The sequence below is a fragment of the Bombyx mandarina genome, chromosome 01 (assembly GCF_030267445.1).
Source record: "Bombyx mandarina strain Sakado chromosome 01, ASM3026744v2".
NCBI lineage: Eukaryota > Metazoa > Arthropoda > Insecta > Lepidoptera > Bombycidae > Bombyx > Bombyx mandarina.
Window position 1 is genome coordinate 462,279 of NC_143208.1, and position 25,382 is coordinate 487,660.

General features: G+C 34.7%; 3 protein-coding genes across 5 annotated transcripts in view; 2 read left to right on the plus strand and 1 right to left on the minus strand.

Annotated features, from left to right (window-relative positions):
- Positions 1–18,046, plus strand: part of tan (C45 family peptidase tan) — a 52,366-nt gene extending 34,320 nt beyond the window's left edge. For all 3 annotated transcript variants that reach the window (XM_028177392.2, XM_028177373.2, XM_028177382.2), the window contains exons 2-9: positions 8,928–9,019; positions 9,695–9,889; positions 10,615–10,722; positions 13,733–13,834; positions 14,901–15,033; positions 16,268–16,502; positions 17,148–17,341; positions 17,911–18,046. In XM_028177392.2, coding sequence (XP_028033193.1) covers positions 8,928–9,019; positions 9,695–9,889; positions 10,615–10,722; positions 13,733–13,834; positions 14,901–15,033; positions 16,268–16,502; positions 17,148–17,341; positions 17,911–18,023 — 1,172 coding nt within the window. In that variant the 3' untranslated portion in view covers positions 18,024–18,046. The remainder of the gene's footprint in view (positions 1–8,927; positions 9,020–9,694; positions 9,890–10,614; positions 10,723–13,732; positions 13,835–14,900; positions 15,034–16,267; positions 16,503–17,147; positions 17,342–17,910) is intronic.
- A 1,120-nt stretch (positions 18,047–19,166) lies between these two features.
- Positions 19,167–22,227, minus strand: LOC114245308 (uncharacterized). Its single transcript, XM_028177443.2, has 4 exons — positions 22,046–22,227; positions 21,249–21,324; positions 20,707–20,784; positions 19,167–19,953 (listed from the first exon to the last, which is right to left on the minus strand). Exons 1-4 carry the CDS (start codon positions 22,062–22,064, stop codon positions 19,857–19,859), a joined length of 270 nt encoding a protein of 89 aa, XP_028033244.1. The 5' UTR covers positions 22,065–22,227; the 3' UTR covers positions 19,167–19,856.
- A 1,231-nt stretch (positions 22,228–23,458) lies between these two features.
- Positions 23,459–25,354, plus strand: LOC114246353 (rhythmically expressed gene 2 protein). Its single transcript, XM_028178837.2, has 2 exons — positions 23,459–23,989; positions 24,083–25,354. The coding sequence occupies exons 1-2, from the start codon at positions 23,970–23,972 to the stop codon at positions 24,699–24,701; spliced, it is 639 nt and encodes a 212-aa protein (XP_028034638.2). The 5' UTR covers positions 23,459–23,969; the 3' UTR covers positions 24,702–25,354.
- Positions 25,355–25,382: the final 28 nt, after the last annotated feature.

A 25,382-nucleotide genomic window follows, 5' to 3' on the forward strand; every position in this document is an offset into this window, starting at 1 on the left:
TAGCAGGGACCAGGGACCAGGAAATACTAGATTAATATTATATTAATATTACATACGAAAACTTGTGAGGATAGATCGAGTTCTGTTACTGTTTCACTCAACAGATAAGGAATGGATTTTAATGTAATGAAAATACGCGAACAAAATCACGCGCAAGACTTAGTGTCCAGGTAATTCAAGTTTGAAGGACACTTACAATTTTTCTTCAATAAATTATTTGATCTGTGAATACGTTGCTGTAGGAAGATACAGAAGACACCTTAGGATAACTGAGAGCTTTGGTCACGTGCCTTTAAGTGTTTTTTTTCGGATAGAAGGGTTACTGGAGGCCCAGAGGCCTATGCAGTTTCACAAGGACATGTGGGCTCACAAAGGCTCAGCCATAAGGATCCGCTGTGTGTTCCGGTATACGTAACTTTTTATATTGTTATGAAATGGACCGCCGACCTTTTACAGCCGCAAATAAATAGCGCCTCTTGACCTAATACATAATAGTAAGATGTCCAAGAAGACTTCTTGAAAACGAGTCGCTTTAGTTCGTAGATTAAAGTTTCAGATACTAAATACATAGGCGTCTGTCGTTGGTATCGTTGTAGAGTTACCCGATCTATTAGCTTGTTTATTAGTCACCCTGAAGTCTATCTACTTTTGAAGACAAATAATGGACTATGAATTACAACCATGATAAATTACGGGACATTTCTTAGTAGACACAAATTTCGACAGCTTCCCTAATATAATGCTAATGCTAATGGTTTTTATCATTTATTATGCGAACGTATAATGTGTGACCAGACTTGAGACGTGAGCGAGCATATATTTTTTGTGTTTTTATTCATTATCGTTTATAATATTTATACCATACACCGAAATAAAAACTGATAATGAACAAAAATTCCGTCAGCAAAATACTGGTTGTGACTTAAATTCAGAAACAGTTCATTAACCATCAAAGCTATTTATTTTTTTATATAATAAACATTCCAGAAAAAAAAATAGCTTATAAATTTTGTTAAAAAAATTAGAAAATTTGTTTATTTACTTAGATTTGTGAACGAGCTTACGGTCCGTTTGGTTTATAATAAAAACCGGAGCGCACGGATGTCAGATCGTGAATGTAGCCATGGATACCTTGAGACATGAGGTCGAAGGCGGTAGCGACGAAGACTGAGGGCTGTCCTTGTTTCATTTTGTGCACAGACCCGTTGTCGATCGCCGCACCGTATGCATAACGTTCATGTATCAGCTACTTCCTTAATCAGGGATACTCCAAATTATGATGAAGTTTGTCGCAGGCTGTAAATTGGCGCGCTAGGTGAAATCGATTTCAGTTACTTGTGTTCACTGCCCGTATGATCAGATGCTGAAACTTGAAATGTGCAGTGTCAATTTTGGAACATTGCTTGATAAAGTGAGCCCAAGAGATTTGCAAGAGCGATTTTTGATGTGAAACATCTATAGCCGCACGTAAAACCGACTTCTGGCGTGGCGACGCATGCCGTGGCGACGAGTGGCCACGCTATATGATGGTATATATATACAGTCTATATGCAGTAGTGTGTACGGTGTGGCGACGCGTCGCCATGCGCAATCGACTGTGCGATTGAAAACAAATTATTTTTTCGTAATATTTTATTTTATCATTATGACATTTATTTCCTATCAAAATCTGTTCTTTTCTGCATATTACTTTTACAAAATAATGTCGATGTTTCACATCTGCCAGGCGTCCCGTGACGGCTCACATTTTTTTTGCACCCAGCAGCACTCTTTTTTTGAGTCACTCAAAAACCCTTCATGTCGTGAACATACTCCTTATTATTCTTCTGTCGATCTATTTATCAGCAAAGCCTTGTTCAGACGCTCATAGAAAGGTCAATGGTTTTTTTCATGTGTGATGTTACTCAATTTCAAAGTTAGTTTATTTGCTTTGGATCACGTTCACGAAACCCCGTCGCCCCAGAGCGAGTTCTATTGCTCTTTGTCACACACACACAGTCACTAATTTAATATGCATTTTACAAACGAAACAAAATCGCATAAATAAATATTAAAACAAAAATGAAACGAAATCACATTAATCACAACAAAAAAGGCCTCCTAAAAGACCACAATATTATGAAATCAGGCATAGTATTTTGAATAAAAAAAATATATGTTAATTCAGATAATTATGTAATAAATAAATTATTTATTTTAGCGTTCTAAATCCAATAAATATTAATGTTTGATCAAATATTCATATGATACTAATATCCATATTCTATAGGCCGTTTTACAGGTGACTTAATTTTTATTGAGTTCTCACGGCCTGTAATTTAAATACAACAAAACGCAATTTAATTGGATTAAAAATAGGGATGTAACATGTGTGATCAAGATTCTACACATCTGATTTATTCTTTTGGGCTACGTATCAGAAATTTCAGACGGTAGCAACGTAATTCATCATTTAATTTTATGCACGCGTGCGTGTAAACAGACGCTTTAGTGTCCAAAGTAATTCAAACACGCAACTCTTGATGTGAATACTTTAATAGGAAGATCTTGGACTTATAGCGAGCTTAAAACTTAAAAATAGTCCGTTGGTATATGGTTGCTGTCCCAGCATATGTCAATCTCATAGCCAAAAACTAGAAATGACCACTAATAATTTTATATTCGTCTACTCTTTGGTCCGTGTGACATTTCACTCGGAGACACTTAATACGTCGTCAGAGAGCACGAAATTATTCAAAACTGACAGTGAATTGATACGTGTAGATAGAACATTATATTATGTAGACGAATTCTTTTGAAACTATCGTAAGTTATTAGAAATGGCATGCCTTTCGGCCTGAAAAAAAAATTAAAAAAATGTTTGTAAAATGATTTATTCTCTGTTATTCATGTGGAGTTTTCAATTACTATCTTTGGCTTTCATAGAGTTCTTATTTTCAATGAGATTCAATGAGACTATGAAACTTGTTTTGTTACATTACTGTGTTACATTAGTGGTGACTAGTTTGTGATACATGCAGAACACATTGTTGTCAAACAACAGAAAATTTACAGAACAACTTAGTAAAAATATACATTGACTTTCAGTTAGGATTTACGACTCGGAACATTCACTATGTCGTTAGGGGATGCGCAATTGTTCGGTTTTTTATTACCAGATTTCATCTATGACCATATTTTAGATTTAAAAAAATATTGTATTTTGTAGTATCATGTTATATTTTCCTAACTCTCTTAGACATTATATCCTTCTTAAAAGGATTAGGTTAGGTTAGGTCGTGTCGCAATTTCGAGCTGCAATGATTCCTTGGAATGATGATGAAATCTTAATTTGCATTGAAATAACGGTTATCCTTCAAACCGGAACTCTTAAATTACTTATTCTTTTAATTTTATGATCTTGCCAAAAACAGCTTACAATAAAAGCCCATCCGGTCTACTTCTCATCAAATCGTCATATTGATTTGAACAATAATAAACTTTAAAACTATTCGAAAAAGTTGATTTTGCACAAACCACTGCTTTATTAAAGATATGAAACAAACAGGTAGGTATGTATTTTTTTCTCATTTTAAATCTATCACTGTGGAGTATTACAATTAACACACAACATACAATTAAGTTACATATTACATTACTTTAACTATAATAATATTACTGATTGTTGAAACATGTATTATGAAAATATTAGCTTAAAATTAAATCAACTGTATTAAAGGGCCAACTATTGGTTAAGTTTATAAATTATTGTTAATCTTATACCATTAAACGAGCAAATCTTGTATATTAATATATGTATATGTATATAATCTGAATCTCGGTAACGTCTCCAACGATTTTCATAAAATTTAGTATACAGGGGATTTCGGGGGCGATAAATCGATCTAGCTACGATTTATTTTCAGAAAATGTTGTTTTATTCGTGTTTTCAAAAATCAACTCTTCCCGACATCTATTGGCGAATAATAATACTATTTTTCTTAATTGAGGGCAACTAACAAGATGGCGTTATCAAAAAAAATACCCAGCAAAGCTCGGTCATCATCAGTACTAATAACATAAGCATAAAGATTAATCGCGTTTACGTTAAAAACGAATCGTCTGTCGCCACGAAAATTGTGATATTCCAAACGTGGCTCTAAATTATTTGGTGAATAGATAAATCATCATTAAATCGTCAATGTCTGATTCTGTTGCGAAACAGTCATGCCTTCCGTATCGAAGGGCTAAGGACACGGCTCCAGAATACAATTTGGATTTAGGCTGCCTGTCTCTAAAAGTGTAAGAGCATTCACATTGGGCTTCGGTAAGCACAACTGAAAAATTATTCGTTTAACGAATGAACCAAGTTCGACAGCTACCGCAGTCCAAACAAACCATCGGTTTATCCCATAGGACATTTTTTCCAACTGAACCATGTATGTAATAGCTTCGGACAGTAATAGGCCGAAGGTGGCAACAACGCGTGTGTGTTTAGTATAAGACCTACCAATAATACCAAAGTTAGGAAGTAAGGGGAGAACGAGAACAGATAAGCCGTGTCTTCTCATCACCCGCCGGAAAACCACTGTTGTAACGTAATCTGGTCTATGTAAAAAGTTCTGTCTTACTGTACCCAGAACTATCGACTATATTATTAGCTGGCTTAATTTATATTGACTCTCAAAGCACAAAAACTTTGAAATTTCTAGCATAGAAGTTCACTACAAATAAATCTTGCTTTTAAGCTTCGTAGATTAATCGAGCATTTAAAAAGGCTATGAAAACAAAAATAGGGCCAATGAAAAATGTGTAAGCTCAGATGAAATAGGTAATAAAATTAAATTAAACAAAAAATTGTTTATCACACAATGTTTGCCCGATATGGGAATCGAACTCACGAGCTTAGGCGCGGCAGTCAGGGCCGATAACTACTGGACCACTGAGTCAGGCAAAATTGTTCCTTTAAGTCGATGGCTATCGTCTAGTTGACAATTATCATCATAACAGACAGAAGCCGGGTTTCACTATTTTATAAAATTTCCTGTCTAAATCTCATACATAATTGTGCGAACCTGATTGTATCCTCGTACCTCGTACAGCAAAGAGCAAACCTCAAATCTGTGCGAAAAGCCTCATGCGGTTGACAATTCTATTTAAATTAACTTTCATCTTAACAATTATTCCTTACTTTCATGCGTCAAATAGTTAATTTAAAAGATCTAAATATTTTATGTAAGAAATTAAATACATCGGTATTTCATCAGAAATTCTGCGTTATAAATACTGCGAGTTAAATATATTGTACAATTCAAACGTGATTTTTTCTCAAATAGTACAGTTGAATCCTTGATTGTACAAAATAAATAAATAAATATTCAAATAAATCAAACAAATTAGGTCTACATTGGATAATGTTAATTGATAGATTAATATGCAAAACAAAAAATAAGAAATAGTTTTTTATTTTTCATTGACCTCTTGTGCAATGATTACAAAAAAAAATATTAACCACTTATTAATGATTGCAAATGCCTTGAATTATTTTTTTATGATGTATAAAAACTCTAAAAAGGAAACTGGAATGTTTTGATGTTTTCTAAAATTACCAAATTCTGTGATATGCAATCAAATCTAAATGATTTAGTGTTAATTTTTTTTAAAACAAATACAAGATTTAAGCTCAAACGTTTCTCGTGATTTTGATCTCGATTGTATCTATCTGGATTCTATTTGGATCGTATCTGGCTATTTACATCTGCTGTTCCCGTATCGACTCATCCAGCACGAAAGTTTGGTTCTAGAGGGTTGCTCACTTAGCCATCTTACATATTGTAAAATCGGTAAATCGTTTTGTAGCATTCAATAATATCTCTTAAAAATGTAAGAAAAGAATTATATAAAATACTGGCTTTTGCCCGCGACTTCGCCCGCGTGGAATAGTTAGTTAGACATAACCCTAAATTTTACCCACCTCTTCATTTTCGTAGAATATCATTTAAAAACACCTTCACAAATAATGCTTTATTCTAGAACAAATTTGGTTAGCATGGGGAACAATTCTCCCATACATTATTTTAGCGAAACTTTAACCGTTTCCGCATCGCACGTAGCGGAAGCTCTCAAAAGGGAAAAATACCCCGATTTTGAAACATTCTTTATTGGTGCTCCGCTTGCATTGGTCTTAGCGTGATGTTATATAGCCTATATCCTTCCTCAATAAATGGGCTATCTAAGACTGAAATAATTCTTCAAATCGGACCAGTAGTTCCTGAGATTAGCGCGTTCAAACAAAAAAGTCTTCAGCTTTATAATATTAGTATAGATAACTAGCATAAATCAACATAAATGCTTTTGACATACAACCAAGTAAATGTGCGACTTCAAATACTGTACAAGTAATGCGCCAAACCCAAGCAACAAATAAATCGATATTGAATTACTGGTGGTAGGACCTCTTGAGAGTCCGCGAGGGTAGGTACCACCACCCTGCTTATTTCTGCCGTGAAGCAGTAATATGTTTCGGTTTGAAGGGTGGGGCAGCCGTTGTAACTATACTTGAGACCTTAGAACTTATATCTCAAGGGTGGGTGGCGCATTTACGTTGTGGATGCCTATGGGCTCTAGTAACCACTTAACACCAGGTGGACTGTGAGCTCGTCCAACCATCAGAAATAAGCAGGGCGGTGGTACTAACCCGCGTGGACTCACAAGAGGTCCTACCACAGTAATTACGTAAATTATAATTTTGCGGGTTTGATTTTTATTACACGATATTATTCCTTCACCGTGGAAGTCAATCGTGAACAATTGTTAAGTACATATTTCATTAGAAAAATTGGTACCCGCCTGCGAGAATCGAACACCGGTGCATCGCTTAACACGAATGCACCGGACGTCTTATCCTTTAGGCCACGACGACTTTTATTTTTACTTTAACGGTGTCGAGAACGTTAAAAAACTCGCACTGAGCCACAGTATTTCATGCGTTAATTGTCCCAAAAACAAGCGATCCCAAAACAGAAAATGATAAAAATATATATTTTGTATCAAAGAATTGATATTTATGCTTTTACAATACATTTATATTCATTATTTTAACTGAAATGAACAATGGTACGATTTTAAGAAAGTTCTGTAAATAATAGTAATGGTTCCTTTCCATAGAATCTAATATTACAACCTCTTATTCCATCCAATTTATATTAATTAAATAATTCAATATAAATCATGTATGTAATGTAAAGTGAAGTTACTTTGGGGAGCCCCAGAAGTTCTTCACTAGCCGCTTGACATGTTGTATTTCTTTAAGTTATGCAAAAAAAAACGACTGTTGCATCAAATATATTCAAACGATCGCCAGCCAAGCCTACGGCCTTACCACAGAACATACCAAGTATTGCGGTAGGTCGTTTCAACCTTGTAAATTTGGACAAGGACCGAGACTTTTTTTTTTGTTTGTCAAGGCATTCGACTATCGACTTCCTCGCATCAGTTAATATTCAAATAAAATTTTACGATTTGTGACTACGCATTAATTAGATAGATATCAGTCAGTTTTTATCGGAAACGCGGCTGTGTGCTAGTTTGTGGTTTGTGCATCGGCAAGATCTTTCACCGAGCGGGTGTTTCTTTGGCAGATCAAAATTTAGGGAGTGTTTGTTGAAAATTGGCAAAAATACGAGATTTCTTAAAATCACTGTTAGCCTCTTTAATTTTCCCAGATTTCCTCTATTTGCCGACAGATGTCAGTAAACGTTCAATTTTTATTTGAAAGCGAAGCTCCATCGAGGACTTTTGCAAACTTTGTTCATATTTTCGTCTCTGCGCTAAACTAGTATTTATATATTAATACGTGAAGCAAAAACTTTGTACCCCTTTTTACGAAAGTTTCGTGGACGCAGGAGTATGGAATTTCCCACACTTATAGAGAGTATAGAGGAGTGCAGAATGTTCATATTTTTTTAAATTATGCACTAGTAATATATTAAATAAAAAAAAAAAACATTACACACACTACCGTGTATTTGACATTTTCGTATAAAGTTTGCTTTTGTGATAGTTATAGTAATTATACTAATTTTTTAATTTTTCTATAAATTTTAATTAATTTAAATACTTTCAAAAAAACCGCGCTATGAAAGTGGGGTGTTTACGTTTACACTGTGCCACTAGATGGCGCTCGAGTCATAAACAACGACCAGGTGTTTTGTACAAGCCCAGAAAAACTTAAAATGTCACGAAAGTGTAAATACGATGCTGATGCATTTTGTTTCATATGTGGTCAATTTATTAAAGTTCAAAACCAAACTGTTTCATGCCATGTATTTTTTTTCGTCTAATTACGATATAAAATATCGAAATTTTGTGCTTTGCAATTAAAGTCAAATTTGGTGTTGACCCGTGTAATATACGATCAGAATTTCAATGTCGCTTAACAACGCCCTGCAACATTGCGCAAGTAGTAGACAGTGGTATCACTCGGCGCAATACTTTATAACACACTCATCGATGATAAAACAAGAACCTCTTGGTTCGCTGTTAATTTTTAATCAGCTTAATTTTCGTCTGACGTAGACTACCATTACTGTAAAGGAGAATTTGTAAATCATAAACAATCGCATTAATTAGGTTATTTCGTTAGGATTTCGCATGGAAATTTCGATCGTTATTAAAATCTAAGATAATGTGTCTTCACATAACAAAACATTGAATAACTTTCGGTAGGCAGCGGCTCGGCTCTGCCCCTGGCATTGCTGAAGTCCATGGGCGACGGCGACCACTCAGCATCAGGTGGGCCGTGTGCTCGTCTGCCTACAATGGCAAAAAAAAAACTTTCACCAAAAAATATAAATGTCGTTACTTTTTAAGGATAATATTATTGTTGTATTTCCAAACGAGATTCAAATGATATAGTATGATATTTTAAGTAAAATACGCTCTTTTAGGTACGGCAGTATGTGAGATACAACTCGGGAGACGCCATGCGGTCCCTGTTATATACGTAAGAGGCTCCCATTATGAAGTCGGCTTCGATGTGGTAAGTTCTGTCTACTAAACTAATAGAATATATCAAGAGAGATTTCTGGAAGAAATACACTATTTGGCTCGTTTTCATGAATCATTACGATTACTCATCGCCATCGAATACAAAACAAAACGAAGCCAATGCCCCTCACTAAAAACTCTTTACAATCCACGTTTGAAAAATACCTTCAGAGAAAATAAGGCAAAAACAGGCATCATTCGTTCCAAAGGAGGGTGGTTTTTATAATTGCGTAGGTGGGTGGACAAGCTCACTGACCAGCTGATGTTAAGTGGGTTACAGGAGCCCATAGACATGTACAATGTAAATGCCGCCACCTACCTTGAGATACGAGTTCTAAGGTCTCAGTTTTTACAATACAACGGCTGCCCCATCCTTCAAACCGAAACGCATTACTACTTCACGGCAGAAATAGGTAGGGTGGTGATGCCTACCCATGCAGACTCACAATACATCCTGCCATCAGTAATTACGCAAATTATAATTTTGCGGGTGCGATATTTTTTTTACTACACAATGCTATTCCTTCACCGCGATAGTCAATTGTGAACATTTGTTCGGTACATATTTAATTAGAATAATTGCATTGAAAAACACCGTTAGATCATCTCAGACTACCCCTCTGAAGTGTTCATGCTTAGTAGATTTAACACGATTATATCCTCCCAGGGTCGCACATTCTCCTCCGTCATCAAGAGCTTCATATCAAATTACGCTAATCTACGTGACTTTGAGCGGGAATACAAAACTGATACCGGCCGGGATGCGTATGATAAGACCCTGGCTAACATGGAGAAGCGATTCCCTTACTACGTTAAGGAGATCAGAGGTGTTGCTGATGGAGCTAACGTTCCTTTCTATCAGGTATTTCCATCACCATACTTATTTGTTTTTTTTTTGTCGTAGCTTCATTATCATCATTTCATTTTAATTAGTTGTGGTGTGAGCCATGAGCGATGAAATCTGGTTTGATGTCTTTGGGTTCCTGGTAGTATTTAGCACTAGACGGGCCATATGATGCTCTGCTCACATTCACAATCAAAATGTTGAAAATAATCTTCGAGCTTCCAATTTGTGTGCATTAATTGCCGCAGAGGATTATCCATTTTACTAGTCAGTAATAATTCTAGAAGGCACGCAGTTGCTAAAATGCGCGGAAATTAAATCTTCTTGCAAATCTAAATTTAGTTAAATTTTTTTGCTGACCACAAAAAAATTAAATAAGTTTCGAATTCGTAATGCAAAGAGGAAACGATTAAAACCCATATAATTTTTAATAACTCGCGTATAAATAACACATACTATGAATTTCCTAAATTGCATTCTATAAATATAAATATCATTGATAATGTTGAAGCGGATGCAAGACCAGTTATTTAGTAGTCTACCTACAAACTAATTGGTTTTATTCGTCTAGACCTAGAAAGCCTAGAAAGGCTTAACACCGAACATTACAAAGCAGCATATTTATTCATAGCAGACCTTCAGGAACGCCCCGACTGATTCATTGAAACCACAACAATATAGGTATAATTTGATAACTATCATGTACCCAAATTAATTTTATCACAACTCCATGTTTGTAACAGCTATTCCTCCTGCAAATGGATGACTTGATTGGAACCATCAACGACAACCACGTACCACGGAACGACACCGGAGGCTGCAGCTCTGTCGCCTTCAAGAACCCACAGCATGTAAGAATCATTATACCTTATCTGCATACAACGTAGGCCAGTCGTTAAGCAAAGCAGTCGTGACTTCGATATCAACAAGAAATATCCCGTGAGCTCATCTACTACAGCAAATAATGATCTTCACTTATTTTTGAATATATTTGATTTTTATAATCAATGATTACCACTAATAGTAACGCTTGTGGTTTACCAATTTTAAGTATTAATTCATTAAATGACGATATGAAAGAGAGAGAGAGAGGACTGAGTGTTGAGATGACGACTGATAGAACAGAATGGATGACAAAAATTAGCTGCACCGACCCCACCTAGTGGGATAAGGTGGAGAAAATGAAAAAAAAACATTAAATTATTTGGTCGGTGATAAAGTTCGAGCCGCCATCTTTAAATCGGCCCGTAGCCTCACACCACTAAGTGGGAGTGGATGTATTCTGAAAATCACCCCATTCTACCTGCAGTTGATTTTTTAATTTGTTTTTCCAACTTAGTGTTTTATTTTGAAGAAACGAATAACAGAACAAGCATAATAAAATAGTTTCTCATTATGTGAAGCGGTGAAAGGCTATTTAATTTTGACCTAAGCAACATTTTTACACTTTAAAGGAGAGCCATTTAAAGGTAAAAACTTGCAGAAAATATCATAACAAAAAACTGCTTCAGCTATTCAAATGGGTAAAACTTGAAGTATAAAAGAAAGAATAAAAACATCGAATTATTCATACTAATGCCAAATAACGGACCTTTAATTACAAAGATAAATGTGGCTTAATAAGCGAATTGTCGCTTAAACTAAATAGCCTTTCACTCCTCGATTTAATAATTACACTAATAAGTAACGATGTAAAGAAATCAGATAAGTGAAATTAGGAACAGAATATAATGGAGAAGACTGAGACGGGGACCTACGATTGCTTGAGAACCTGTACCAGTTCACCGTAAGACCATTTTAAAACACGTTAGTGATAGGTACAGAAATTCGCAGTTACGCTCGTTGCGTTTTTCTATTTCATAAGATCAACTAAGTTTCATAAGGTTCATAAGGTGCCACCACTCACCTTGGTACAACAGGTCTATGTGTTAATTATTTGGTATAACATCTATCCCAACCCTTCAAAACGGGTATAATCGCAATATTGGCGCGGTCGACTTTTATTAGACAAGGCTATTGCTTAAACGAGGAACCTGTCTGCCGGATCGGAATGCTATACACCCCTAACCGGTAGCTCTTCCACAGCAGCTGCGTAGAATTGTTATAATGCAACGCGCTAGAGCGTAAGTAGCGTCATGCCTCCCCTCTCATGTTGCCCCGGTCACCTCCTTACTCCTACAGGGGCCGGGACCGGATGAAAGCCCTTCTACAGCACGCAAATCGGCGACAACGGATCGTAGCGGAGAGAGATAAGTTCTCCCCCTCTCGTCCCACCGCCTTCTTCGGCGAGATGATGGACTCGCAGAAGTCGATCATTGCCCTCCAGAACATTTAATACCTGCCTTCGCAATTGAATATTAGCGCAATAGCATTGTTATATACGAGTACACCGGACTTTTTATTTTCATTTAAGTCACGACAACTTCATAAGCTTTATAACTTACAAGAGGGCGTTATTTACACTTATTACTATTTTAGCAAAATTAAGAGAGATGAGAAGATCGAAGATGAGTAACTCAGGATCTCATTGTCATTAGGGAGCTACACACTTTACGGTGTACGAAGTGGAATTTTAGTAAATTTATTAGCGACCGTTTATAAAGTAGGCTTGCAAGTTCCTTCTTCAGAGGAAATTTAAACTAAACCAAACGAAACTTAAGCTTACCAAAAGAGAGACGAGAGAGAGACGGTAACAGTAAAATGCACTGACAGCGATGTTGTAAAGAATTCAAAATTATTAGGACTATCTAAAAGTATCACGTTGGTGAAATAATATACTATAGGTACAATATTTACCACTGCTTACCTCTATTTAGAAACGATTTGTCCACTTCATTCCCATTCAACATTAGAAAACAATTAGCATATCTTAGAATTCATAAATAAGCTTAAGGCAAAATTGAATTATTCAATGGTAAATAAAGGAACCAATTGTAAATTGCTTTTCCATTTTATTCATGTCGTGACTCGCATAAAATTAAGTATTTAAACAATCACATTTTATTATTTTATCGTGGCATAAATCATCTTTGTAGTTCCTTTTATGCAGAACCATTTATAACAAATAAAAAAAAAACTGTTCCTATCATATTCACGCTTGTAGCCTGCGCGGTACTGTAGGTATGCAGTCTAGTCCGAAAGATAGGCCATGGATAATAAATAGAGTTACGGGACCACTGAAGTACTACTACGGGACAAGCCGTTTTTCCAATTTTCAGCCAATTTTTCAATGTTCATGATACAGGATACTTTATCTTCACTTGTTAAGGTGATTGACAGTCACGATGATATTACGCTGTCTCTGACATTGTTACAACCCATTTAGTGATTTACAACCGTGCCTTGTGACAGTGAGAGCTAACTCTTAACCAATAGCGACACCAACAAACAACACAATAGATAGGTACACAATAACAACCAACGCTATCTAGTGGGGAGCAGACGAAGGTTCAAAGAGCTATAGAAACTTTATTAGAGTTCGTAGATAGGGCATGAACGTTCGGGAAGGATGGCGCAGAGTGTGAATAAAACAACTCGAAACGATGAAAAACTTACAATTTGAAGAGAACAGCGATCAGATCAAATTTTAGAGGGCAACCTAGTGTACTTTGCACGATAGCCCTGGATACGGAACGATATACAGCAAATAATTTATGATTTTGATTGTCAAAGAAACATGTCTCTGGTTGGATTAGTATCGCTTCGCTCTTAGCAAAGCATCAAAGCTTGGATCGCCTTAGTTGCCCTATGCAACGTGGAATAGAACCCTTGACCAAGCTTACTTTGATTATTTTCACCTCCAAAGCTAAGAAATTTATCATTAACGCTATATTAATTACATGTTACCTACTTTTGTTTTAGACTATACTTGGACACACAGAGGATGCATTTACCGAAACCCTAAATCACTTCTACATTATGTCGGCGCACATCATTCCAACTCCCGAAGACAGGGAGCACGGGGTAAGTTTTCAATTTATTAATTTTCGTAGATCGTAAGAGGCCCGTTGTCCTCGTATCAAACGATGCAACTGATGAATCGATGTTCAAATCTCGCAAGCAACTAACTGACAACAAACTATTTTTTCTCTGCCTATTTACATTCGCTATAAAACCAAAGTGTGATTGGCGCGCGCACTGGTCTTTCCTATATTCCTCTACGGAGCGGAGACATGGTGCATGAAAAGCCGCGATGGCAAAAACATCGATGCCCTTGAAATGTGGGTGTGGCGAAGGGTGCTCGGAATACCATGGAAAAAGGCTCTCTGCTATCGGCCCGGAAACGTGTTATGAGCTTCTTCGGACTCATCATGCAGTCTGGGACATGAATGAGAGAAACTCATAATTTCGCATAGAGGACAAGTCGTCGTGGCCTAAAGGATTAAGACGTCCGATGCATTTGTATCGAGCGGTGCACCAGTGTTTGAATCTCGCAGGCGGGTACCAATTTTTCTAATGAAATACGTACTAAACAAATTTTCACGATTAACGTCCACGGTGAAAGAATAACATCGTGTAATAAAATTTTTGCGTAATTAATGGTGGTAGAACCTCTTGTGAGTCTGCACTTGTAAGTACCACCCCGCCTACTTCTGCCGTGTAGCAGCAATGCGTTTCGGTTTGAACGGTGGGATAGCCGTTGTAACTATACTGAGACCTTAGAACTTATATCTCAAGGTGGGTAGCGCATGTACGTTGTAGATGTCTATGGGCTCTAGTAACCACTTAACACCAGGTGGGTTGTGAGCTCGTCCACCCATCTAAGCAATAAAAAATAAAAATAAAAAAGCCCGCCGTGGACTGAACACCAGCCAGGTCAGATCTGGTTAAGGAAGCGGTTGGTGGTAAATATAAACCGTGCGGTCCATGCCGCTCATGATCGAACACTGTGGAGGAAAGTCACATGTGATCACTATTCCCAGCAGTGAGGGAACGATGAAGAAGAAGAATTTACAATTGAACATATTTAGTGTATTTACAAATAGTTAATATATTAATTTAGTATGACCTACTACATAATTGCTTGCAGGCAGTAGAGGAACGGTTCTCGTCTTTATGCTATGCTGGTCACATGCCCGGGTACACCATGGGCTACAATGAAAACGGAATGGTGTTTTCCATTAACACGCTCAGCCCACTTCTGCTAAAGCCTGGAAACACTCGTAAGTATCACTACTAAATTATGCTCTAATTTATTACTTCAAAGCAGGTCGTAATACAATTTGTGTTTTTGATGCCTATCATGCTTTATAAAATTCGATTATTCTCAGTTATACTATTACGAAAATGGTTATATTGTTGATACGATGAAAATTATATTAATTAATTAATAAACAAGGAGTTAGACTGTAAGCATTCTAATCATGCCTAAATATTGTGAAAACTTAAAATAACACTACATAACACGCTAGATAGTGTAAGAAACAATTGAGTAGAAAATAGCTCAGATTTTAAAAATAACGTTAGAGTATTGAAAAATGAAATAATTTAATAATAATAATAATTTTAATTTTATTTTATTTAACATTATGTAAATTATCATACGTATTCCGCTTATATAGTTCACTTCATTATATTTATGTTGCTGCACACTGTAAGTATCCTTATTTAAAATTCTCTTTCGCTGTCTTAGGTTTGGTGAAAAAAAACAAACTACTGAGTAAGCTCACCTTGTACACGTGTTTTGAAATGTTAATATTATTATGTCTGTCTCTATTATCTGTATAAAATAAAGAATATGGATGTTTCAAAAAAACATAAGTACGTGCATTCTCATCTAAAATTTGAACGCTATATTCTTCATGATTACCTTGGCTTGTTGTCGATGTTAAAACGTTATCTGTTTTAAATATTATAATGCCATTTGTAATCCAGATACCACGGCCCAATGAACAACGGAACAACATCTGTAAAGTTTTGGTGACTAATTATATGTAGCTAACTTTGAAGCTAATTTTGCAACAGAATAAAAAAAAATTACTCATGCCGCTCAATTATACATAAGATGTGTCATAATTTACTAACTATTTCGCGTTAAACATTGCTATCAATGTATCAGGTCAGTGTCGGAACCTAATAATAATAATATAAGAAATGACGAAATTGACATGTATAGATAAATTCAGCCGGTGACCTGATGAACCACTAGGCGACTTTTAAACATATTTTTGCGTGGATCCTAAAATATTCTGCTCTCGCTCTGTCCTCAATGTAAAACGACAGAATTCATGGAACACTGATTTTCATCCTTCACTTTTTCTCTCTCTCTCTCTTTCCCTCTGTGTGTGTTATAACACTACCCATTTTAATTTTTCTTTTTTAATCTCAACACTACCTAGTTAAATATTGAAATTACTACACCATCCTATGAACGTAAACTGTAGTATTTCTTTTCAGCTCGCACATTTATAACCAGAAAGCTTCTGTCCGCCAAGAGTTTCCCGGATGCGGAACGGATCCTCCGTGACGAAGGCCTAGGAATCGGCAACGGGTTTTCGGTAAATATGATTTGGACAGACACCTGGGGGGATACCAAGCTTTACAACGTGGAAGTCGCCCCCGACCTTAAGGGAGACCGCTCGCTCGTCCACGTTCAGAAATACGACCAGGACACATTAGTACACTGTAATATGTAAGTATGTCCTATAATTATTTACCGTTTCTTAATTTAACTTGAATTCGAAAATTCTTCAACAAGATCCGATCTTTTACACTCACGGCTCACCTTTTATTGAGTAGTCATTATAGCTCACAAACATCACCGCGTGAACGCCGCCACTCATCCTGGGAAATGATATTAAATTCCCAACTTATCCAAATTCAACAAACTGAAAAACGCAAGGATTTTATGAAGCCTGACGCGCAGAAAGTTAAGTTCTGCTTACACAAATCTTATCAGCGGAAATATGAAAAATAGGTACCTATGAAGCTATGAGTGAACAAACAAACATACACTTTGGATAATCTCGGCTTATATTAAAACTGGTGGTAGGACCTCTTGTGAGTCAGCACGGGTACCTAGGTACTACAACCCCTCCTATTTCTGCAGTGATGCATTTCGTTTTGAAGGGTGGAGCAGCCGTTGTAACTATACTGAGACCTTAGAACTTATATCTCAAAGTGGGTGGCGCATTAACGTTGTAGATGTCTATGGGCTCCAGTATCCACTTAACACCAGGTAGGCTGTCAGCTCGTCCACCCATATCAGGGTTTAGACCCAATTACGACATTAAGTAATCTGCTACATTTTCTTATATTAAACATGTTTCTTTTTCAGTTACAACCGCATTAACGTGATTGAAGTGATTGGCGAAATAGTTGGCAGTAGCAAGTCCCGACTGAAGGCGATACACGCTCATGCTGCCCCCAAGACCAGAGGTGATATAGCTGAGATACTCTCTGATGTCACCGGCAAAGACTTCCAAGTGTTCTCGATGCAGAAGGACGCTATTATCAAGACCATCGCTGCTGGTGAGATTTCGTTCTTTTACTAATAAAAAAAAATAGCTTAAAAAATAAAAAAAAATACGCTTTTATAGAAAATTCAACTAAAAAATAGAAAATAAATTTTAATAAATTTGAATTAAAAATAGTGCAAGAAAAAAATTTTTTATTGAAAAAAGCGTGGGGTACTTTTCAGGATATTATCAAAATAACCCTTCTACTCATATCTGTTCATAAAATATTTATAACTACTGATACCATGCACCCCCTGCTTTTTTTTTTACAATAAAATCATTTTTTCTTACACTATTTTTAATTCAAATTTATTTTCTATTTTTAGTTGAATTTCAATTTTTTCAGTTTTTTTTTAAATATTGAATTGTCATGGGTTCTTAATAAGTATGCCAAATTTCGAGTTAATCCGACGTTTTCATGGGGGTTAAAATCATGTTCAAAGATTCCGTTACATACTAACATACATACGTCTGAAGCTAATAAAAGCGTATTAAAAACCTGAAATAATTTGCGATAAAAGCAAGTAGACCAACTGGGAACTGGTTCCTTCGATTTGCAACTACAATCAATAAATATTACAGGTATATTCGACGTAGAAAAAAGAACGTGGAGTATTTATATCGACAAACCCAGCATTTCGGAGCCCGTTGCAGTGCTGCCCATCAGATTCTCCGAGCTCGAGTCTAATAAATAATTAAGGATTTAAATATATTTTAATCGGGGTTTTTTTTAAATACATATTTAGTTTATTTTCTATCTAGTAAGATTATAGCTAAAAATCAGATAGATAAACTTTAACTTCACATAAACGGTTAAAGTTTACTCTGCTATAATAATTCTTATAGGTGAAAGGTTAGTTTTTTGAAAAAGACTTCCCATGCATTGCAGAGCATTGCATATATAAAAGTAGTTACACAAAGTAAACGTCAAAATTTATAATACATATCTATGTTTTCTTACAAGGATTTTGTATTATTTTTGTTGATGCTTGTAAACGTATGACATTAACTATACATATTATGTACCTACTCAATAAGTTAATAAATGCAATTTCACGCAAGCGGTGTTGTTCCTTATGTGAAATGAAACTAATGTAATTTTTGCTAAACGCAATAGCTCGGGGATAAAATACTTTAAATTGTAATAAAAATATCCAATAAAATTACACACGCCGTTTAGTTTAATTTAGTTTTAAGCAATAATTTGGTGTGATAATTAAATGAATAAATGGCAACGAAGTCTTTTTTTTTAACACAAGGTAACACGATACCAGATACAAATTTCTTTATTTGTGAATGTTCATGAGTGAATGAGGTCACAGCCCGCCTGTTCGTATTGGTAGTCGTAATCGAAGTATAATAAGTTGTTTTGGAGCTATGAGTGAACAAACGCATATACCTATAGGTAGACGTTGTGTGATTTTATAGTAAAAACTGCCAACAGTTCAATACTCGGAAAGCTATACTTCTTATGAATACTTCTGAATGGAATGGTCTCTATATTCAACGTAGTATTTTCCATAAACAGGATTCGAATGAAAAGAACAAAAGCCACGCGGGCTCAGCTGCAAATATTGAGCAAGATCTACGTAGTTTGTTTCATGAAAAAAATACTGAGAAAATAATGAAACTTTAAGTAATCAGTGTTGGTGCCGTATCCCGTAAGAAAAATATTTTTTTTTCGGGAATCTGTTTAAAAAATCATGTGAAACTTAAGCTCCGTTTCGGCGTGAATGAAGCACAGACGTACTTTCACATTTAAAATATTAATATATCTAATATTTAATATGAATCTTATTTCATGGAACGTAGTTTGTTTTGAATCAAAAGACAAAAATGGGAAGCTTAAAATTAATTATATATTTATTTTATACAAGTAAATTTGAATTTTACATTTTCATTACATTATTGAGATTAAAAACTTACAAATAATGAATTATCTGTTCCAAATGAATAATTTTAGGATATAACTTATATATTTAAATAGTTAATATAACGCCATTAGTATTTGTTTTAATAGATACACGTCGACAGATTTTTTTTTTCTGTATGCCTTCATTCCTTTTTAATGACAACTTTAAATGTAAATGTTTAAATCTATGACATGCCCGCAATTTTTCGTATTCCGAATATTAACTTAGTGTATATAATAGATATGTATACACATTTTGTTTTCCGAGTTATTTTCAAAAATAATAATTAGGTGGATGTCAATTTTTGTTTATCTGGCCAGAATGTTTTTATAGAACAACGAAACGATAATAGTTAATCATTAAGTTAATTATTAAAAGGCGAACTCCTTAAGTATTTATTTCGTTAAATTGACGTAATCAGCCTCCAATACGTCATATTATAATAATATATTTTTTTCTTTATTTTGCTGTTTAAAATTTTATATAATTGAAATGTTTAAATAAAGATAGGTAAAAAATGTTGTTTTTTCTCATACATTGAGATACATAAAACAATATTAGTTTTTTTAAGGTATTGTTAATATTGAAATGTTATGACAGCTTTGAAGACATCCATTATCCACCACAGCCGCAGCCTCCCATAGGTGGTGGTGAGGGCCCAGAGCCAGATGGACCAAAGCCCCCAAACTTTTTGGTTGGTGGTTTAGGAGGCCTAAAACAAAGCAATGTTGTTTATTATTTGCATAGTTATTGTAAGTTGTAAATAACGTTTTAATCTTAGTCATGGCTGATTGCTATGGCTGGTAGTAACAACTTACTGTGGGCACTTTTCATCATTCCCTGACCTTTCTAATGACTACTACAAAATTAGATGTTTCCTTAGCTTAGCCAGAAAAGTCAGTTAAGTAGAAAAGCCCAACTGGCGTGTTCCATGGACCATTTTTTTAAACATCGATGGGAACACAAATTAGGAGTTGTCGTGCTATGGTGCCAAAAATAAATTTGGCAAAATAATTTGATTCCATGAGAATTTCCACCTGTTGCTCAGGGAACTGCATAATAAATGATTCAATTTCAAATTGATTTTGATTTGAAATTAATTACATTTACCAGATACATTATATGAGTCGACTATTATCAAAGCCGGCAATCTGACTTTTGAACAATGATTGGTAAATCAGAAAAACTAATTATTGACTTTGTATTCCATTGGCAATCACAAACCTCTTCGGAACGACATCTTAGATAAATAACAGGTTAACTATTAACCTTTATTTAATGCAGGTTTTGAACTGTATTCTTTGAAGGAGACAATTATATTCAAATCAATCTGTATTGACATATCAATAAAAATTTTTTGTCCAAATGCACAGATTGCCACGTTTGATAATAGACGACTCATATATGAGATAGCAGGAAAGTTCAATTTCAAAATAAAATAAGTAGAAAAATATGAGTTACTCACCCACTTCCTGGTGGTCTGAAATCCCTTGTGTATTTTTTGCCATGTTTATTATAGTTAGAATCTATCAGGGTGTGGAACCTGCAATAAAAATCAGGATTTTTCTACATTTATTTAATGAGTAGGAATATAATAGGGGTTAAAGTATAAGATTGCCGTTCTATTGTAATAGGTACTTCGAATTGACATAGAACCATCATGGCTTGAGATTTTTTAGTGAAACTTTTTTCAAATGAATCTTGAAACTTGTGTTGCCTTGTTGAATCGATACAGAAATGAAGGAATATTGGATCGAAATGTGACATGTGATGAAAAATGGGTTCTTTACGAAAAACGCAATGGCTGACCCCAGGTCAAACGCTGTAAGTGTCCTAAAGCAAAGTTTAGTCGTTTTAGTCTGCAGCTTTTCTATGCTCCTGGTATTGTTGATTTACATGTACAAGGTGAAGCAGCCAGCATGAGGTGAGAGTGGTGCCGATTTATCTTTGAAAGCTATTTAAAATGAGCACCATGTCAATTACATATAATTACTGCAGAATACTTACAACAATGAGAAGAAGTTCAGCAAGGCCCAGAACCAGCCCATGAAACTGAAAGGACTCTTCTCCACAATAGTCCCATCTTTAACAATTTTTAAATTTTGTGATTATTCATCAAATCATTTATTAGTCAATAATTAATATGCACAATTGTGATCCCATCCCACTTTATGGTAACCAATCTCTGAGGCACTATAGACACATTAAATAAAGTTTAAACCTCTGAAACCATAGCGACGGGAGGTCAAAGTCTATAGCCGCCACAAGTAAGATAATACCAGCTGTGTAGTTTCAAATGTATTGTAAATTGTGACTTTTTTTTAATTGGCTCCAACGCCTTAAGCTTGCTTGTGGCGCAACTTAATAAATATATTACTTTTCTTCTTTGGTTTTTACTATGACGGCTAGGGCACAAGCAAAACTTTGTATATCAAGATGCTCATGAGCAACATTATAAATGTTATAAAAGAGGATGGACTGGGAGTTGGAAAACTATAAGTTATGTAGACAAAAAAGCAAAATGGTAAAATAACACGAGTACAAAATAAAAACGTATTTTTCTTTTTTAATTTGTGAGAACTAATCATGAGTCCAGATGTAATTTCTGTAATAAGCCACTGGATTGTCTGCTACAGGCTACGGTACTTAATTTTTTTTCACTAATAGATTTTTTTTTATAAATAACTAATTAAGTCGCGCATTTGTAAAAGGGTAACAGATAGGACATCCTGATGATAAGGCATTGGTTCTGATACATTGACGTGGCCTAATTATTTATTTATTTTAAATCATAGGTACCTTACCTCCTGTAACGTAAACCATATTGAAGATTTCTGCCTCTCCTTGAATCGAAATGTATTTATTGATTAAAATTTCAATTCAGTTGATTAAAATCAATTAAAATACAGAAATTGATAAAATAAAAAAACACTAAAAACACGTCGTATGTGTTGAATGAACAATAATGTCGATTTGTTTTTGTTTGTTTCGTCCATTAAACAGGCAAAGGAAACATAGTCTACACAGTATCTTTTCAGTATTAAAGGCTAAAACTTGTTTGATGTGCGAAAAGCGAAATAAAACGAAATTAATGGAATAGTAATAAGAGAGAAAAGAGACTACAGTGAGTAAATATTCGATTCGAAGGAATGAAATATCTTTAAAAACTTCCTCCTATAAACATGTCAATCTATCAATACATAACAAAACAGTAGATTCAATGTGGCTCTTTAAAGAAAATTAATAAAAATGAACACAGGATAACACAAGAAAAGTAATATAATGTGAATGAGCTATTTTTAGATTAAAAAATTGCTACCGGTTCGTTAGTATCTTAACGAGCTATTTCAACTACACCCGGACCGGTAAGTCATCTTACGGGTTCAACTTGAGAGAATTTCTAACACTGGCCCTAGCAAGTGCAGTGATTCACTAAAACTACCACCGGATCGAAATCGCAACCCCCTACAAAACCCGATGAGAAACTCGGTGAGTGGTGTCTAAGGGAATTTTTAATCTGTCTGTTTATTCACGCACTCCTCCGAAACTATGGTAGTTTTCCAATTACAGCACAAGAGCGCATTGTGCGTCACTGAGTCGCATTATGCTCTGTAATTGGAAAACTACCATTAAGTACATACAGGTAGTTTTCCAATTACAGAGCATAATGCGACTCAGTGACGCACAATGCCGAATTATGCTGAAGCTTAGTTGAGCATTAAGCCGCATAATGATTTTTTTCAGTAGAATCGAATGACCTATAAATTTCGTCATTTAAAAATTCACAGTTCTGGCATTTAACAAGATGATAAAAGTAACACAGCTTCAACATCGTGTTACAAGTAATAATAAAGTAATTTACTAATTTTTTTATTAAATAAATTAACTAAATGAATTAACTCGGACTCTTATGTAGCTGTTACGTTCCAAAGAACTAATTAATTAATAATTTTGTTAGGAATGTTATGTATAATGATATGGATGTTTAATAATTAGTATTATCTCCTTGGTTATGAAACCACTTGTTTAATGTAAGAAGAAAACATTTAAAGTCATGTAAAAAAATACCTGTATTAGACTGGTAAAAAGAAATTTGTTTTTTATTTCATAAAAAACGATTTGTTTTCAATCTCGTACAAATATCGCAATTTTAACTGTAACATATTTAAATTATATACATGATTTTTTGCTTTTGTCTTTTGATGAAGAAACTGTAGTCGTGTAACCGGTGTAACCAACATCTAGTTTGTTTGTCAGCTAGGTGAATAATATAACTTTTTTTCATAATTGTATGTTTGGAATTATAAATTAATTTATTTTACAATTATTCAGTTCAACCCAACTTAACTTTCACTCTGTTCTATTCGAAACAGAATTTTTTTTACGATTTTTTAGTGTCGTGCGAATTTCGATGCATGATTAGTGTCAACAAAAATCGATCTTTCTTCAAGAAATTATTTTTCCATTGAACGAACTCAGATCGCCATCCCTAAATCAAGTCCAAAAAAGAAATAATAATAAATGGCTAAAACGTCTTTTTACCAGGCTATAACATCTTTAATAAAAAAAGAAAAAAGTTATCATTTAAAATTAAATCAACATAGTAATACCTAGACAATATGTAGTAGTTAAAATAAATCGTTAATTTTCCCTAGTTTTGTTGCCTGTTCTGCTAATTAATTTTCATTTTATGTTAGAATCCAAAGAAAGACGTCAAATCCCCTTGAGATGTGTCTGCAGGGTATAAGGTTAGTCACTTTCGATGCGACGAACACCCTATTAAAATTCAAAATGGTACCCTCGCAATATTACACAAAGATTGCACGTACATATGGTTACAGGGGAAGCGAAAGTGATGCTCAAAATAAGATGAGGGAAAACTTTAAAATGATGTGGGAACAGCATCCTAATTTTGGAAGGAATTCTATCCTCTGGGAAGAATGGTGGCGACAAGTGGTCAAGCTAACTTTACAAGATCATCTTCCAGTGGGTGCTGACACAAGAAGCTTAGGGAACACTTTAATCAATGATTTCAAAACCTCCAAATGTTGGGATGTAGCAGCTGGAAGCAATACATTGCTGCAAATAATAAAAAAGAAGGGGATAGCTATAGGAGTGATTTCGAATTCAGACCCTCGTCTTTACGATATTCTTCAAAATTTAGGCTTAAGTAAATATTTTGATTTCATTTTAACCTCTTATGATTGTGGATTTAGTAAACCTGATAGTAGAATATTTCAAGAAGCTCTTCTACGATGTAAAGAGATAACTAAGGCAAGTGAATCTTTGCATATCGGTGATGATCTTGAGAAGGATTACATTGGTGCAAGAGAATCTGGCTGGCATGCATTACTGATATCAAATAATGAAACCAAGATACCACCAGCTAAGGATCATGTGTTCGCAAATATAGATCTATTAAGTATAGCCATTAGTCAAAATAAACTTAAGTTAGTTTAAATTTTGTTATTATAGGTTTAGTGTTGAAGGATAAACTAGACATTTAAACAGCAGCAAAAAAATTAAATGCAATCAATCATCCCCATTTTAATCAAAATTTTTAGAATGAGAGTGATGACTGGATATTTTCTAGCAGCTGCTGAGACTATATTAAGTTTTACAAAGAAAATATACATTCATTAGAACATACCTTTAAAAACAAAGCACCTATATTAAGCAATGAAAAATGAATACATTTAGATATGTAAGATGAAGTGTGTTCACTGTATCTTTTTCTTTTTCATTTAAAATTATTATATTTTAGTAATTTGTAAATTAGGTTGTTAATTAAGTAACTGTCAGAACTAATGGAAATCATTCCTACCATCACACACCATGAGACTTGACGTGAAATACTCAATTTAATTTATGTATAAATCTCATATATAGGTCTCAATCAAATTGTTTAATGGCCTGCTTTTCACATCAGAGCATAAAAGTGCTTCATGGTTGAAAAACAGGATGGCACTTACCCATGCAAGCCTAGATTATACCAATTCCATCAGTAATTGTGTAAATTTGTAGGTTTAATTTTTATTACACAACTAACTGTTACTTGCTTGTGAAGGAAAAGTGTAAATTTTTCTTAAGATAATAAAACTTTCCCTTGGTAATGTGATTATTTTCTTAAAGCATAAAACG

Coding starts and splice junctions, on each gene's coding strand:
- LOC114245308 (XM_028177443.2), bottom strand. Junction 20,785..21,248: donor CTGAACTTCTTCTCATTGTT/GTAAGTATTCTG, acceptor TTTTTATTGCAG/GTTCCACACCCTGATAGATT. Junction 19,954..20,706: donor TTCAGACCACCAGGAAGTGG/GTGAGTAACTCA, acceptor GCTTTGTTTTAG/GCCTCCTAAACCACCAACCA.
- LOC114246353 (XM_028178837.2), top strand. CDS start 23,970: ATGTGTCTGCAGGGTATAAG. Junction 23,990..24,082: donor ATGTGTCTGCAGGGTATAAG/GTTAGTCACTTT, acceptor ATATGGTTACAG/GGGAAGCGAAAGTGATGCTC.